Here is an 18,289-nt window from a genome sequence, read left to right as displayed (position 1 = left end):
GCACTAGAAGGACACTGCTAGACCACGGCCAGGGCACTAGAAGGACACTGCTAGACCACGGCCAGGGCACTAGAAGGACACTGCTAGACCACGGCCAGGGCACTAGAAGGACATGACAAGGTCACAGTATGGGCACTAGCAGAACATGTGGAGTGTCCAGGAAGGGTACAGGGTTGAGTTAAGACTGAGAACAGGACAATCCAATGAAGAAACATAAAGCGTGAGGAAAGAAACACTGAAAATAAATATATTTTTTATAAATGACAACGTATCTTAAAAACCCACTGCTCCATGAAAATAATTATATGCTCAGTGAAGTGCCCAATATCCAGGCTGGAACAGCTAACAACACACGGCAAGTGGCAATTACAGTACCTGCATGAACGCCTTCAAACCCAAAAGGCCTTCGTATTATTGCTTGTTGTTTTGGTTTTTTTTCACTCAATCTCATTCTTTCCGCTTACCTTTTTTTTCTGAAAAAGGCCATCTGACTGCTCTGATTTTTGTTCTTCTCCCCGTCTCCTCTCCAGCTTTTTTGGGGGAGCGCGGGACAGGGGGGAAATTGGTGTAATGAATTTAGGGGTGCCCATGCTCAGCGAGCCGCAGCCCCTGGGACTGGCCTCCCCCATTAATCTTCCGCACTCTGTCGGAGCAAAATGCAGCACAATGGGTGAGGAGGGAGCGCAAATTGACTACCAATTACGCGGCGGTGAATGAAAAGGGCGTGGAGGAGGGGCGGCGGCTTGCTTCGGCGCTGGCGCGCATTTGGGCCCTCCCACGGCAGCAGTGCACCAAGGCCTGGGGAGCGAGACAGCCAGAAAGACAGAGAGAAATTTACATGGGAGTAAGGTGGCTGCAGGCATAAAAGGATTTTTTGTTTTCTCTGTCTTTTTCCCCTGTTATGGCACAGGATGGAGCAGGCGAAATGTGTGTGTGTGGGTGTGGGTGTGTGTGGGGGAGTGTGTGTGGGTGTGTGTGTGTGTGGGTGTGTGTGTGTGTGGGGGAGTGTGTGTGTGTGTGTGTGTGGGGGGGAGTGTGTGGGTGTGGGTGTGGGTGTGTGTGTGTGTGTGTGGGTGTGGGTGTGGGTGTGTGTGGGTGTGTGTGTGTGTGGCAGGGTATATTGAAAGCAGTTCTTTCTTATGTGATTTCCAAGCCATTTTCACAAATATCAGAAAGAGTGAATAGTTCTGTTTGTTCACATATTAACATACCCAAATAAATTGTTGTCTGTTTATATACGCAGGACTGTTGTTCATAGTGTACATTGCTGTAATGCATAATATAAAATTTGAGATTGAGATTTCTTGTTATTATTATTATTATTATTATTATTATTATACTATACATAGTAGTATAATATAAAGAAATATTATTGTTTTTTTAATTTATTTATTATACAACCAACTTGTCCCAGGTTAATATCTATACACTGCTTGACCATATATAAAGTTGAAAACATATTTCTATCAGAATGATTCATTGAACTGGTTTGGAACATTCTGGCTGAAACTGAACCCAAGGTTTGGATTATTTATTCAACAGTCAATTTTGTTACAATTTATTATCAAATAATCACTGTGGTCTCTACTGAATGATTTCTCTTTCTGGGTTCTTTTGTGTGTGTGTGTATTTGGCTATATTCAAAGCCCTTGACATGATTGAGCACCATATGTGTTCCAGTAATATGAAACATTTGGCCTCACAATAGTTATAATTATCCATTTAATATTTGCCTCTGACTAAGCCATGTACTGTGCTGTCTGGTATGTTCTTCTGTGCAATTCATTTGGTGTGGTTGGTTGATATTAGTAATACCGAACCACCTCCCAGCTAATAAGCTTCTAACACGCAGGGTGCTCAGCTGCTCCGTGAACACAACAGTTTGTGCATGAGATCAGTCGGCACACTTAATCGAGTTTGACTTTCAGCCTACGAGAGGCCCAGTAACCTCGCAGTGTCCATCCCTAATTCCAGCCCAAACGTTTGCAGCTAAAATAATACATTTCATGTGCGTTTGTTTGTCGGACAAAGTAGGACTGACATTCTGTAGATGTTTGTGCAGAAAGCAAAGCCGAGGAATGTGACTGGTATGGGCGTAAGCGTGCGGCATAGTCAATGCATGCGAGCAGAGGAATGCATCGGGCAAGCTAACGGCAAGGCAGGCAACTTCTGGACCCAGAGAGCATGGGCCCCTAATTCTGCTGCTTGTCCCAGATCCAGAAAAAAGCTATGGTACATTGTTAGTCTTAAAGAAATGAAGAGGTAATCGAGACAATATATATATATATATATATATATATATATATATATACACAAACCATATAAGAGAGCATACAACCAGTAAAGAGCTTGACTTTCTCTAGGTGAGAAACTTTATTGCAAATATATGTATCTGAGTTTGCATCCAGCAATTGATAGTGCAATTACATTTTATATTAGTTGCCTTTTGGGACACGGAATGAACTGCTATGATAGAAAATGCAAATGGAAGACATCGGTCTATGCTGCACTAATTCTACAGTTTTGCCTGAACAGGCTGAGGTAGAAATGGCAAAGCGTCAACCTACATGATAAATAACCTACTGTCTCCTGAGTCTCTGCAGTCACGAGCTGGAGAGCTCATTATGCACTGCATAGTTATTATCAATTTAGGATTTTTGCACTTGACTAGTGCACCAGTGCTCTTATCTTTGTTCTCTTGTGGCAAGGGTAAAAAAGGCATACGCATCCCCATCTATATGCATCCACGCATGCGCAAACACACGCCCACAAATAAAGTCGTGCATAGAAATCCCCCACGCCACTCGGTAAGGTGGCAGATTGTCGGTCTGTTGTGGTGACTAGCTGAGAGAGGAATCCTGGGAGCTCCGAAGCGAGCCGTCTCATTGGACAGGGTCGTTCAGGGGTCACGCTAATCCATTCCGCCACTCTGTTTGATGTGGCGCAGAAAAGGAAAGAAAAGCGGGACGAAGAACGAGAGCAAAACAAATAAACAAACCCTCTCCTTCTTCCAAACAAACCAAACATCTCAAACACACACAAAGTATTACTTAGCGAAAAAATGATAGTGTTGTTGAACACAAATCTGATGAGCCCATTAGCCAAAATCATGCTACATACCTAGTCAAAAATGTTTGTAAATTTATACAGTAATCATTCTAAAAATGTTTTAGATATTAAATAATAGCATCACATCTTTACTCACAAAACATTAAGGTTTTATTTTCTTTGCTCCCTGAGTAACACATTTCTTTGGGCTTTGTTCGTTTCCATGTATTATATCCGGTGGATGGTAAACAGTTAGTGGCTTGTTTTGATTTTAGCCTTCTTCAGTGCCACTAGTCAGATGTTGTTGCATAAGCGGATGGGCATGTAGAGAGCCCTGTGCTAATACGACCATACTGCCACCTACAGAGACAGATCACCCAGTCACTGTATCACTACGCAAAACACTCATACTGCCTTAAGAACTATTAAGATTATTACCAGGATATGAATGCTTACTTTCCCTAAGGAGCTTACTACATTAATTACTATATTAATTACTAGTAAAGGGACTGGTAAAATGTTTCATGTGGTTTAAACTATTGTGAAATGGGTATGGTCAAATAATTTTTTCTCTTGATTGTTTTGTGATTTTTAAACACTTTTATTTTATTTATTAAAAAAAACTTTAGAACATACTGTACAAATATGATTCAAAGAAACAGTTACTAGCTTCAGCACTGACTACCTATTTCAGTGGATATATTTTGAACTTTAGTCCATAATGTTTAAACAGTTTCAAAGGCTTCCTGCAATACGTTTATCCAGTCTAACTTTTTAAAGCATGCCTTTTATTAATCCCATGCTCTCTCTTTAGTTCATGTATGTGTACACACACACACACACACACACACACACACACACACACACACACACACACACACACACGTGCGCACATGCACGCCCATGCAGACTCGCTCACACTTTTACTCTCTCTCTTTGTGACCCATCTGAGGTGAGTGAACACGGGCGGTCACTCTGCCTCCCCTCCTTACTTCCTGTGGCATTCCCCCAGCGTTGTACCATCAATCTCCCCCTAATTCCGTCAAGTGTGAAAGGGCCCTTATGTGAGGGTGGCCGGAGGGAGCAGGGGACACATCGGCTCTTTTGTAGCCTGGCGAGCAGCGAGGGGAGTGGGGCCCAGCCTGCGCATAATGCCCCCTGCCCGGACCCATGGAGCCCATGACAGCGCAGCAGATGGCAACAGCACTAACCCAACAATAGCGATCTAATAAGGGGAACAATAGAGACCAGGCGCTGGGGAGGGCAGAACAGCAGATCGGTGCGCCTGAGCCATGGCTGAAAGAACAGATAGGTATGGAAGAAGAGAGAGTGTCTCCACCTGCCCCTCCTCCTTCTCTCTCTCCCTCCCTCTGGCATTATGGCAAGGGCCTATGACTTTATTACCCTCATTAACACAAATTAGGGCACTCGAGCCCCCCAGAAAGGAGGTGACAAATTGAATTAAGCCTTTGGAAACAAACCGTGCCCACCGTCGGCCAGGCCGTGGCCATATTGCGTTAGCATTCATGGACCTCTCCAACAAAAGCCAAATCCACTCGTGGAGGATTGCATAGGAAAGCCATGAGCAGAACATGCCTCCATCTCAGGAGTTCATATGGACAAGAATGACTGACTTCAGGACTGCAGATTTAGAAACACATAATAAAATAAGGTGGGGGATGGGGGTATTGTTTTTCTTTAAAAAAGATCTGGTCATTTTCTAAAGACTTTCTAGAAGCTTTCCAAAAAACTATTTGCTCAAAAGCTCTCCATGCTTAACATTGAGAAACCTTCCAATACTTTGTTTGCCAGAAAATACAAGCAAGTTTATGAATATCACCTCTATCTACCAAACCTATTTTATCTTAGCAGGAACAATGGCCTATGAAGTGTTGGTTGATGCATTGGGAACAGGCCCCATAAAAGTAGAAAAGTATACCAAACACCAAAACTATGTTAGAAGCTAGGTGAAACCTTTACGTTTTTTTCATTTTTTGTAACAATCTTTCTTTATATTCGATACAGCAACGGGGAGTATAAGGGCAAATATTTTCAGTAAATTCAGTAAATCATTCATATATGGCACAAAATAGTACTAAATTATATTTTTACCCAAATAAAATAGCATTCACATAACATTATTTGATCTTTGTCCCCTAAGTCTGAATAAATATACAGCAAACTGCTCCACTACGATAAATCCATCAGAAGACACAATTGGTTACTGTAGCATAAAAACAGATGAGTAATATTTTCTGTGTGTGTGTATATATATATGTGTGTGTGTGTGTGTGTGTGTGTGTATTTGGACTTTTGTTTACATCCATTGACTGTCAAGTCAACTTGACTCCACTTGCTCTTCACAGGCATGTAGGAGACATACGTGAAAACAGCAGGCAGGTTTCAGTTTCTATCCTCGTGAGTGCAGAGGTGGAGTGGAGAGAACCACAGCAATAGAGAAGTCTCGTGATTCCATGGATGGGATAAATATGTGGAAAAACGCTGAAACGTTCACTTCCAGCAGGAAGTCTCCAAGGTGCATTTTCGCTCCATAGAGTTGAGCCGTAGATCTAAGCACGGTAAGATATCCGGTCTCCCATCTCGGCCTGCACCCTGGGCCGAGAAGATCGATCCCAGAAAGCAAGAGCTATCAGTCTGGGCCTTTATATATGGCTGCCTGTTGAGGGAGAAGGCCAGACTCTAACATGGGAACATGTTTATGTTCCTCTCCTTCCACGCTCTCTGACTTATTCTCTGAGTACTCAAGTGCTCAATTCTCCATAGTAAACAAATATTCTATGCTTTCCTGAATATCAAAGCAGGGATTTGTTGTGCATTGATTTAGGATTTAGGAAATTATAAGATAACCATTTGAATACCCAGAGATTATTTGCAGGTAAAACAATACATTGCATAAATAACATCTAAAATAATTGAACATTAATGCAGATAAACATTACTTGTTATTAAAAGCAACTCTCTCTCTCTCTCTTTCTCTCTCTCTGTGTGTGTGTGTGTGTGTGTGTGTGTGTGTGTGTGTGTGTGTGTGTGTGTGTGTGGCAGGAAAGCAATGCTTTCTTATGTTATTTCCAAACCATTTTGACAAGTATCAAAAAGAGTGAAGTTTCTTGTACTGTTTGTTCCCATATTAACAGCTCATAACCAAACGAATGTGCTGACAGTTTACTGCTGCAGGACTGTTGTACATAGTGTACGTTTCTATAATGCATAATGTATCTTGTGAGACAAGGTTTGGTTTCAAAACGTTTTGACTATTTTATTTTGAAACACAATTAAGGCCTACAGATGAACAGAACAGAACCCCACGTTCAACAGAACTGACACTCTGGGGTAGCATTTGGACGATGAATAAATTAATAAATAAATCAAAATAAAACACAGGGTTAAATTTAGAAAGTTTTAGAAAATTACTGTCCTCATAAAAAGCTTTAAACATAATTTTCATGGGGTGCCTAAGACTTTGTGTATAAACATAAATATTTAATGCTAGTGAGGACTTGTTTTCTCCTTTTTTGTTAGTTGCGCTTGTGTTATATTTCTAAACTGTAATCCATCACTATTTCTACAAGTGCGCCATCATGCGGCGGCTTCCTCATACTGCAGATCCTGTACTATTGTGATAATTTAGCCACATGGACTGCCTACATAAATGTATTTTTAAAACATTAATTTATTAGCTTATGTTAGAAATAATGTGATGGAAATTCTTTGTGATAAAATTGTAACGTTTCAATCATTCTAAAGCTAAAAAAGTCGGATATTTGCAGTTTGCTCAGTTATGTGGCAAGTAAGTCTACGATCAAAAAATTTCTAATTGCAGTCATGTTCGTTTTTTGTCTACTCTGCAGCGCTTTATTTTAAACAATGGTAAACAATGCTATAATGGCTGATGAAGTGCCGTAGCTCAACCATTTTGCTAATGGTAGTGTCTGCTGTACATCAGCCTGTTAGCGAACCACTAAAAGCATATCAACACTAGATGGCAGCCGAACCATTCCTATAAAATGTTTTTCGATCTCTTCAAACTTCCTGGATGTACTGACGTTTTTTTTTGGGGGGGGGGGGGGGTTGTTTTTGTTTTTGTTTTTTTAAATAGATTTAGTATAAACTGCAGAAGGATACATATTTATGCTGTTCAGACTAAACCAGCCTAATCTATCTGCAGATGCTACTTTCTATATTTCTATAAATAATTAAATGCATTATTTACAGTTTTTTTTTCGATCACTTACACACTGTTCCTGGGCCTATTAACAGAACATTCCAAAACATGACATCCACCAAAAGACAGACCTTTTTCCCAAAACTATAAACACAACTCCCCTGTTTTCCTATATCCTTCAGATTTGAGAAACTACACACAAATCCCTTAATATATCACTGGCTGCACCAATTGCTCATTTCGAAAGCACTGGCAGTCAATATCATTAACTCAATTGATCACAGCTCGAATTCAATTAACACACAATTCCCAATGTGGCAACACTAAGAGTAAAAACAGTTTACATACCAATCAGAACCGTAGGATAGCTAGATAAAAAGGCCATGGGTCAGTTCACTTGTTTAGGACCAATGGCTCCACAAAGACCTGAAGGTGGAAGGAAGAGGAAGAGCAACACTGAGAAGGCAAATAGTTTCTGTCGAGGTCGTGTAACTCTAGTTGACCATGGCCTTGTCCATGCAATGTCAGCAAGGAAACCTGAGCCTCTTCACAAGTGTTTTTATAATCCTGATCCTCAGAGGGTAAATGGGTAGGTAACGTATGTACTACTTTTTACCGTAACTTGAGTGATGTACTCTGCACTGTTATGGCACATGCATGTACTGCAGCGGTTTGTTCTATGGTACTGTAGGCTGTCAGAAATGTAGATCATGTCATTCACTTGGAGTTGCTGTAAGTTTTGTACAATAGATAGCTTTCAGTGAGCTCATCAGGACTTCTATTTTTGCAGAGCTGAGATGACCATCTAGCGAAGGCAGAAGACTGTTTTGAGAGGAACAAGATACAGAATTCATCAATATGGTCACAGCCAATAAGAAGTTGCATGCAAGACAAAGGAGAGTTACTGAGGCTCAGAGAATATTCCAAGGCATTTGGTGCAATCAGGATCTTAACAATTGACTGCATTGTTGAAACGGGCCTCATTCTTTTCCAAAGGAAAACGGGCCTCATTCTTTTCCAAAGGAACTCCAGTAGTGAAATATCAGTGCTTCGAATATGTGCAAGTTTAGTTTTTAGTACTGTATCAAGAATGAGTCCAGACAAATATTACAGCAGTATATATGGTAGTACAGGGTATATGAATATACACTGCCTGGCCAAAAAAAAAGGTCACACTCTAATATTTCATTGGACTGCCTTTAGCTTTGATTACGGCACGCATTCGCTGTGGCATCATTTCCATAAGCTTCTGCAATGTCACAACATTTATTTCTGTCCAGAGTTGCATAAATTTCCCCCCCAAGATCTTCTATTGCTGATGGGAGATTTGGACCACTGTGCAGTCTTCTCCAGCACATCCCAAAGATTCTCAATGGGGTTCAGATCTTGACTCTGTGATGGCCAATCCATGTGTGAAAACGATGTCTCATGCTCCCCAAACCACTCTTTCACAATTTGAGCCCAATGAATCCTGGCATTGTCATTTTGGAATATGCCTGTGCCATCAGGGAAGAAAAATCCATTGATGGAATAACCTGGTCATTCAATATGTTCAGGTAGTCAGCTGACCTTATTCTTTGGGCACATAACATTGCTGAACCTAGACCTGACCAACTGCAGCAACCCCAGATCATAGCACTGCCCCCACAGGCTTGTATGGTAAGCACTAGGCATGATGGGTGCATCACTTCAGCCGCTTCTCTTCTTACCCTGATGCGCCCATCACTCTGGGACAGGGTAAATCTGGACTCATCAGACCACATGACCTTCTTCCATTGCTCCAGAGTCCAATCTTTATGCTCCCTAGCAAAGTGAAGCTGTTTTTGCCAGTTAGCCTCACTGACGGGTGTTTTTTTTGTTTTTTTTTTAAGGCTACACAGCTGTTTAGTCCCAATCCCTTGAGTTCCCTTCACATTGTGCATGTGGAAATGCTCTTACTTTCACTATTAAACATATCCCTGAGTTCTACTGTTTTTCTGTGATTTGATTTCACCACACGTTTAAGTGATCACCGATCACGATCATTCAAGATTTTTTCCGACCATTCCTTCCTCGAAGATGATGTTTCCCCACTGTTCTTCCACTTAACCCGATTTTAGTAGTTTCAGCAATCTCCTTAGATGTTTTCTCTGCTTGATGCATGCCAATAATTTGGCCCTTCTGAAACAGATTAACATCTTTTCCACGACCACAGGATGTGTCTTTCAACATGGTTGTTTAACAAATGAGAAGCTACTCACTGCATCAGTTAGGGTTAAATAACTTGTTGCCAGCTGAAACATAATCACCCATACAGTAATTATCCAATCGGAGGCTCTTACCTATTTGCTTAGTTAAATCCAGGTGGTGACCTTTTTTTTTTTTTTTTTTTTTTTTTGGCCAGGCAGTGTAGTATACATTTTGTGTGCTATAGCAAGGCCAGAATTAGAATGCTGAGGCAGAATAAATGTAACTTTTCGTTAAATACAATGTTTTTGTAATTGGTTAATATTGGTAAATACATTTATGCATTACTGTGTCCTATATTCTTTCAGTTGTATAGTTACATTATCACTCGGTTTATTTTGCTAAGGTACATTAAGAAATCAAACATTTTTACAAATGTATATACATGTCGTCTCTGTTGTATTCATGTACCAGGGGCTGGGTGAGACCATAAGTACCATTATTCATGGTAGTAACAGCTTTTTTTAGGGTAGTGTTTAGAATTGATATCACCAATGTGTAATGCCGGTGATGTAATGTATGTGGATTTGATGGCTTGTGTGATGACTGAAGACAAAGTTTGGTTTAGATGCAAGATTGCCTGATTTGAGTGCAGAGTCTGGTTTTGACATGGAACTTTTAAGATGAGCTTGCATTAGATTTTACATTAGAAATGGTATGATGCCAGTTTTTCAATATAGCCCAATACAGATCTATTTTTTTTTAAATTAAAAACCACTGTGGATGTCTTGTTCACTTGTTGGTGGGGGGAGACATTTGTGTGGGATGTAGTGTGTGTGGTTTTTTTTTTTTTGCTTGTTTGGATATGACAGAAATATAAACAAAATGATATCTAAAAAAATAACTTCTTTTTACAAGACATTTAACATATTTGGCAGACACTCTTTGCCAAAGCATCTTACCAATTTCAATCATCTTACAGATGTAGGCAAGTGGAGTGTTAGGATTCTTGACCAAGCACTCTTATTGGTATAGCACAGTATACCCCAGTCTCCCACAGGACAGGTGACATTGTTACCCACCACACTCTTCCAACCACAAGACTAAACCATTTTATTTTATTTTTCCCTCCATTGCCACAGTCAGCTAATACTAACCCTAATCCCTAGTGAGATGATTTATTTATTTTTGCCTTGGTCATCACCTTCTTAGTTCTCAGCTGTACTGTACTCAACCCCAACACTCTCTTTCTCTCAATCTCTCTGCTCACTACGATTGACTCATGAAATTTGCATTGTAGTTTGTTTGCATTTTTTCTCATTAATGAATACATCTGTAATTCAACATCAACTTAATATAGACCTTATAATTGTTCTTGTTCTCACAGAGATCCGATGCAGCATTTTTTATTTTTTATTTTTGCTGATATTGACCCGGTTCTGATACCTGGTACTGGATCAGGACTCTAGTCTCTAGTTTAGAGTTTTGGGAAATGGAGTATGATATCAAGAAATGTGCCATGGCAGTCAAGAAAAACTGTAATATAAATGAAAGCACAAGAATAATCAAGGCTATGCTGCACAATGTATGCAGTATCTGCTGTTATTCAGGCTACAGTCTTTACAAAGGTTTGTGTACTTAAACATGTGTACCTGAGGCCTGTTCTGTGGGCATGCATCTGCAGGAAGCTACAGTAATTTCCTTTAGCCTGCATCACTATTGCTTGGCCCTGCCTAGACTCTAAACCACAACCACATGGGACTCCAGCTCTGGCTGACTCAATGAGTGCATTCCCCATCTCACTGGAACTCATACCAGAGAAAAAATACAGGCAGTGTCAAGTTATAAGGGACCAGTTAGAAGCATAGCCAGAAAAAATAGAACATAATTATTTTAATCAATTAATTAAAAAACCTTAGTAAAGTAGCAACATTCAGTATGTATGTGGTCGTACCAGCAGGAAACCCTTCACAGCTGCTCTGAAGTAGATCCAGTTGGTTTGACTCATCGCACCAGGAGCTACAGTTACTCTTAATGGTGAATTTATCCAGTTGTGCCAATATCCACTCTGGGCTCAGTTAAAATAGTGAAGTATTGGAAAGCATGCTGGTTGGACTAGTTGCACTGAGCTCTAGCTACATGCTAAGTCCCATTGTAGCCTAAGGTCATATCTGATTCTGCATCTACCAATGACTGCAATGAGCCTGGAAAAAAAAATCCCAGTGTGCACTGGTTTCAAAGGCTAAGTCATATAAAGAGTGAGATTTACAGGCAAACACACACGCACACAGGCAGTCTTAAAGTTTAAGAAGCATGGATACTTTTGTGCATATGTCCTTAGACTGAAGAAAGAAACATCATCTCAAAATGGAGAAATTGTTTAACTGATGCTCATTAGTACATATTTTCATAAATTCATTCCATGATTAAATTAGTTAGAAGCAGAAATATTTGTATTTGTGGTGGGAATGTGGCTGATCTGTTTACCTGAATCCATTAACATTAGAATCAAAATAACAGAGCGAGCAATATTGGCAAGCTGTGCCCCCTGATGGGTTAATGGAGCATAAACATACTGAGCCAGCTGCAATCACAGTAAATGGGCCCATTCAGTACCTACACTATATTCACTACTTACACATGTTTGTATGAATTCCTTGAAGATGGCTTGCGCACACTTCTGAAACGTCTACACATCCCAGAATTCATGGTGGAGCTTTGGAAAATGTGGCAGGATGCAATTACTGCACAGGAAGCTTACAAAAGATCTGCTTCTGTGCTAAAACTACTGTGTCTAAATGATCACATTGGGTCCTCCTTGATTACGTATCATTTGCCACACAGGTGTATGTAGTATCCCGAGTCATGTCCTTGTGAAATAGGGCAGAACATTTTTCTTACTACATGACACTCGGGATGACTCACGTATGAAGAAAAGAAATCTGAAATTTGAAAATGTACGCTTGCAGTCAGTTAGGCTGAAAAACAAGACTTAACGTGCCAAATGCCCAGTGGATTAGCCTAGCCACAGGAAGAATGTGTTTCCATTTCTACAGGTATAACACCAGCTTATAAAGCTGTGTTAAATTTAGAGGTTTCTGTGTTCTCAAATACATGTGTTTTTGCTCTTGTGGACTGGCTGGAATAGCAGTTCCATTCATGGTTTCACAGTGATATGACAAGCTGACCAGTTCTAAATCTACAAAGGGTTATCTGAGCCTTCATCGAGCCTTTATCTAGCCAGCATGCTAATTTGTCTCAAGAGGATATACTGGGGTTATTTAATGGCTACACTGCTTTGGATCTGCTAATTTAGGTCAAGCCTCTTTAGAAAGCTGCCAAACCAACTATCTGTAGAAATCTACATTGCCTAAATTGTAACATAGCAAATGCAACAGACCCACACACCTGCCATTATTTCAACCGTTACTAAGGGAAAATAAAATCATATCATTAAAATGGTGTTTATATAGTGATCATTGGAATGTTAATTTTCTGTATGCTGCATGTTTCAATATCATCATACATCAGGCTTGGTGACTTCTCCAACAATGAAGATCTATGCTCAGATATATTGTTAGGCTCCAATGAAAGGTGATTTTATCTTCAAGAGAGTTCTACATCCTTTATCCACTGTCCATGAGGCAAATTTCCAGTAAGAGGGTTTATGAATGTGATGACCATTGCTTTGCTATACCCATCCTCTCTTTGTTTCGGTAATTCGGGGGCGGGGGGGTTGTGAGTCATAATCCTGTCCTGGCAGACCACAGTGCCTTCTCTACGATAAAATGTCTGCTTCGAACCATCAGCTAATTACATTGGCCATCCTGAGTCAGATCAGACATGTTATAGGAGGAATATTTTTCTAGGATATGATATCCAGTGGCAGACCTATTTCTAAATAATTTATGTTGGACATTTTACTAAAATCTGTTTCATGTTCTGTGACATACCATAGCATATTAACTCAGAGACGGCTGAATCTTTTTTTTTTTTTTTCTGTCACGGGAATCAATAGGAAATGTAATGGACTTTAAGAAGCCCAGACAAATTCCTGAAAAAAGAATGGTTCTATTTAAACCTGCATATGGGTTAAGGCAAAGTGAAGTGTGCTTTTGAATTCAGTGGGTCTTACTGGCATGCTGCCATCAGATATCTCTTTGAACAGACATCAGGGCTATTCAGACTGTTTACAGCATATGCTGATAAACCTGCATATAAGAACATTATATATATTGATCTAACCAATAATGGAAAAACTCTTGTTTTAATGTCTTCTATTGTTTTTGGTCATAAATGATTTTCTCTCTTTTTGGAACTTTTCTATTTCTTATTTTCTATTTCATTTCTGTCAGCTATATATTATTCATTTGCCCAATTCTTTAAAGAAATCTTGAGTTGCTATATAAATAAAAGATATTATCATTTCATTATTATTATATATCCAAGAGATGGTGGTTTCAGTGAAGCTGTGCTTTGTAAATGGTACATAATGTCCAGCTTGGCCCTCTATTCAGGGGGTATATGTTATGGACATGGTTTACCCTCATTTTCTTAAAATACAGCCATCAGGAAAGACCTGATTCTGGATGCCCTTGTTAAATTATGTGGAGTCTTGCAATTAAAGTCTGAGTCACATAACAATTGTTTATGCAAGATTATGTTAGAACCATGGTCATATGGTGAAATTGTTACCTACACATGCATAATGGGTAATGTAAATATGATTTTAATTTTGAGGCTAACATAAGAAGCATAGCATAATGTTTCATGAAGGACTGAAAGTTTTTACGATCTGTTCTGTCACTGCTAGAAAGACTCTGATTGTCTAAGATGTGATGCAATATTTAGAATAGCCTTTTTAATTTTTTTCTAGTAGCACATCACAGCTGGTGAAACGCTATGAATTTATTTATAAGACAATGTGCCTTGAAGTCTCCATTTAAACTTACAGAAGTGCACACCAGTCCATGGACTACTTGTATAGCAAAAAGTCATTGTAACGCATCCAAAGCTCTGCAGCAATATGCCGTTCTTTCTCTGTCTTTATCTCTCCATTGCCCCTGCTAAAATCATATGAAATGCACAGAATAAATGGTGAAACTAACTCGATTATGAAAATCCTCTCTGCTGTATTGGTAATGGGCTGTGGTGACTAGGGAATAAAAGCTGTTAGCCAGACGTGTGTGTGTGTGTGTGTGTGTGTGTGTGTGTGTGTGTGTGTGTGTGTGTGTGTAATATAACCCACCAGGATTCGATGCTACTGTCCGCTGTAATATAAATCCCTGTTGTACTTAGTATTCATCCATTTTTAATGAAGTGTCTCAGCTGTGTGTGTGTGTGTGTGTGTGTGTGTGTGTGTGTGTGTGTGTGTGTGTGTGTGTGTGTGTGTGTGTGTGTGTGTGTGTGTGTGTGTGTGTGTGTGGGGTGGCGGGGGTAGTGTTTGCATGTAACATAGGACGAAGCCGTGAGTAGTTCTTAAGGTAGGACAGGGACCTGCTGTGGAAGACAAAAGCATAATGTCGGAACGTTGCCCTCTGCCCTCCAAAATGCTCTCTTCTGAAGTGAGTGGGAGTTATGAGCTCTCCTGGGTGGTTTAAAGTTAGGTACTCGAGTTCACAAAAAACCCCCCCCAAAAAAAACCTAATTTCAGAAAAGAGGCCCAGCACCACTCAGAGGCCCCGGCACTCTTCTGCAGTCGGCTTTTCAAAACAAGCCGGCAGTCCCAGGGCTGTGGTAGCTGCTCTCTCCCCCTCTCCCCATCTGTGGGGGCTGGCCGACCTCGGAGACAGAGAGAGCGAGCAGGCATTGCTCCATGTGGACCAGGCAGCAGGAATCTGAGTCTGCTCACTGAGGACAGCCAACATCAGAAATGAGCCATTTAGAGAGAAGTGACAGGCACCCATGAAACAACCGAAGACAGGCTCTGCCTGAAGCCACACCCAAAATGGGGAATAGATAGGACACCATGACTGCATGAAGTAAAATATTTGATAAGCTGTTTATTTATCTGTGGAATTCATTTCTTTTAACTCTGCACAGCAGCTTACAAGGGAATTGTGACAAAATATAAATAACAAAATTCAACAGTGTTTCTTTTTTCCTCTTTTAATTTAATTACAAACCTCAGATAAAAGTGGCAAATAGTCTAAAGTCTTCAACATATTCCATTCTCTCTTTCACTTGCCAAGAATGTAACATTGAACAACTTAAAAAAGTATGATATTGTCATTATTTACAGCCATCATCTATTGGCAAACAATGCTAAGAGCTTATTGGAGTTCCACTTCCATATGTAGAATGCAATGAAAGAAAAATACAATTATGTTATACAAAGATCAAAAATACTATTAAAAACCCTTATTATAAATGGCAGCACTGTATTAATAAACTGCTGTTGACATTTACATGAAAGTACAAAATCCTGTTGAGGTAGTACCCTCTGAAGTCACTTTTAAATGTTAAAATACTGAATAGACATCACTCAACTTTTTTTTTATTTACAATACAGCAAATCTAGGTTCCTTACTTCATTAAAATTGAATTCCTTTGGTAAACGTAATGGTCAGAGATGTGCAGTCCTGCAAGTGTTAACTGTACATTCAAAACATCCTTGCATCTTTTTGGATCTTTTTTTTTGTACATTAATGCAAAAAGGGGCAAATGCACTGTTTTACAAAAAAAGCTTTTTTTATTAAGAACATTCATTCGTGCTGTTTCACCACCAACCCATTTGAGAGTTATCAGACTGCATTCTTTTGTAACCCACTCGCTGTTTCCGCACAGCTTGACTGTTATGTTTTGGGAACTGAAAAGGTCAATTTGAGAGAACGGTACACAAGGGCAGATTTAGCGTCCGAAAGGTAACCCACAAGACGTATTCTCCAGTGTGTGTTCCCCTCGCTCGGGGTGTAAACATTAGAAGGGCACCTTGTATTCGCCTAATAAAGACATCTGGAAAGATGTCTGGCCAAATGAATAGTCTCTGTATCTGTCAGTAGGGCTCAAAATAGGCTAATTTGGCTGGGTATCGATTGATTATGAGGTTATGCTAAGACGATGTATGCGCAACAGAGAACCCATTGTGTTTCTGCGCTGTTTTTTTTTTTTTTTTTTTCCTTCTTAGACATATTAAATGTCAGCCTGGGTGGGAAAGAAACCGTGTGGTGGACCATGGGAAGGAAGGAATGGGCCAAGTAAACCATACCAAGCGCACTTCAGCTTGCAGAGAGAACTTTAGTAGACTATAGAATGGCATAGAAATGGAACATTCTTAAGATCGCTTAATGGCAAACGTAACTTTGGTCTAAACGACAACACAAGGTGTAAGCTTAGCTTACAGTAAAGAAAATACTTGAGTTTGACAGAAGAGCAACTCCTCTGATGTTTATGCCAACATTCATGTTTGCCCGTCTAAACAAAAATAACATCTTTTATTCATAAACTGTGATTGAATATGAACTGTGATTTTCAACTAATAAACATCTAAAACTAACACGTGGAAAAGGAAAAAAATATCTTTTTATGAATAAAGTATACAATAAACTATGGAAATAAAGCATCTATAAAAATATAAAAGATTTTTTAAACAGAAAACATTGATATCTTATTTGTTTAATAAATCCTGTAGCCTAGCAGTTAAGACTCGAAAAGCCGCAATCGGAACAGTCATCTGAAAAATGTTCAGTGCAATAAATGTAGGTTATTTACTCGGCGTATGAAGACTTGTCTTTTAGAATATTTTCACTCGCTTACCACCTACTGCCCTCCCTCCCTTTAACGGTCGCTGCGCAGGCTGATCTTTGGAGAGTGGACAGTACTTTATTGTGTGCGCGTTATCCCCATTAGCGCTGCATAAGGGACAAGTGTATGCCCTTAGGATGGGACACACGACCCTCCCGTCCGGAGTCTTCAACACATGGGAGCCGTAGACTTCCTCGGGAGCGCCATTATTCCGACAGAAGACGCAGATCTTGGGCTCCTGCTTATTCCGCGCCGCAGGCTTTCTGATCTTCCTCTCCATGCCGAACAAGTCGAAGCCTGCGAAGCTTCCCCCGAAGCCCATCTCGCGGTCCTGCGCTGCAAGCCCCGCGCCTTGGCTCTGGAACGGGCTGAGTATAGAGAAGCGCTCTTTCAAATGGAGAACCGAAGTAGGCGGGGGGCTGACGGAAGGGCAGCAGCAGCAGTCCAGGTGTCCGCCGTCACCGCTGGCCGAGATTACGCAGGAGCACGGCGGGGAATCGTCCAAACCCAGGGTGGCTTTCAAAGACTCCGTGATGGAGTTCGGACTTTGGGGGACGTTATGCTTGTTGTTCTTCGTGACCAGTGTCGACAGTCCAAGATAGTCGTTCCAAAAATTAAAGGTGTAGTCGTACGAGGTACGCGCGCTCAAATAGTTGTGGTTTAAAAAATCCATTTTCCCTACACAGCGTAACGTTTCTCGTTGCAGAATAAACTAGATATATTCCGCTGAAATAGTTTTGTGTTAGGTATCTAGCTGAATGAACTACCGTCAAGTCCAGTGCTTGTCTTGGGTATCTACGACTGCACAACAGGCGTCTGGTTATAAGGCTCTGGGAGGAAGCAAAAAGAGGGCGGTCTCTTTTCAAACCAAGTTTCTGAGCAGGGCGACAAACATGTTTTCTCCAGCCAGATTCTACCCCAGTGCGCTGCTCATAAGCGAAGAGGGTGAGCCACAAGAATTTAGCAGAACTGCGACTTTTCGATTACATCCTTAACATGTATTTCTGACGTCTCTGAACAAAACACAAAGGGGCTAGTAATTCACCGCATTTATACGCAGTTGTATGGCTGTAAATGCAGATCACGTTCGCCCCCGGTGCATTGTATTGTATTGTACGGTTCAAACTCTTTTCAGATAAAATATAATTT

General features: G+C 40.4%; 1 protein-coding gene across 1 annotated transcript; it reads right to left on the bottom strand.

Moving 5' to 3' along the window:
* Positions 1-15,379: 15,379 nt before the first annotated feature.
* Positions 15,380-18,060, bottom strand: nanos1 (nanos homolog 1). The gene has a single exon (XM_027017331.3). The coding sequence runs from the start codon at positions 17,811-17,813 to the stop codon at positions 17,130-17,132; it is 684 nt and encodes a 227-aa protein (XP_026873132.1). The 5' UTR covers positions 17,814-18,060; the 3' UTR covers positions 15,380-17,129.
* Positions 18,061-18,289: the final 229 nt, after the last annotated feature.

This window comes from Electrophorus electricus, chromosome 16 (genome assembly GCF_041902795.1).
Source record: "Electrophorus electricus isolate QZ-2024a chromosome 16, ASM4190279v1, whole genome shotgun sequence".
Lineage (NCBI taxonomy): Eukaryota > Metazoa > Chordata > Actinopteri > Gymnotiformes > Gymnotidae > Electrophorus > Electrophorus electricus.
This window is presented reverse-complemented; position numbering and strand designations above follow the sequence as displayed.

Bases quoted from the DNA above. Each gene is read 5' to 3' on its own strand.
- nanos1 (XM_027017331.3), bottom strand. From the start codon at position 17,813: ATGGATTTTTTAAACCACAACTATTTGAGCGCGCGTACCTCGTACGAC.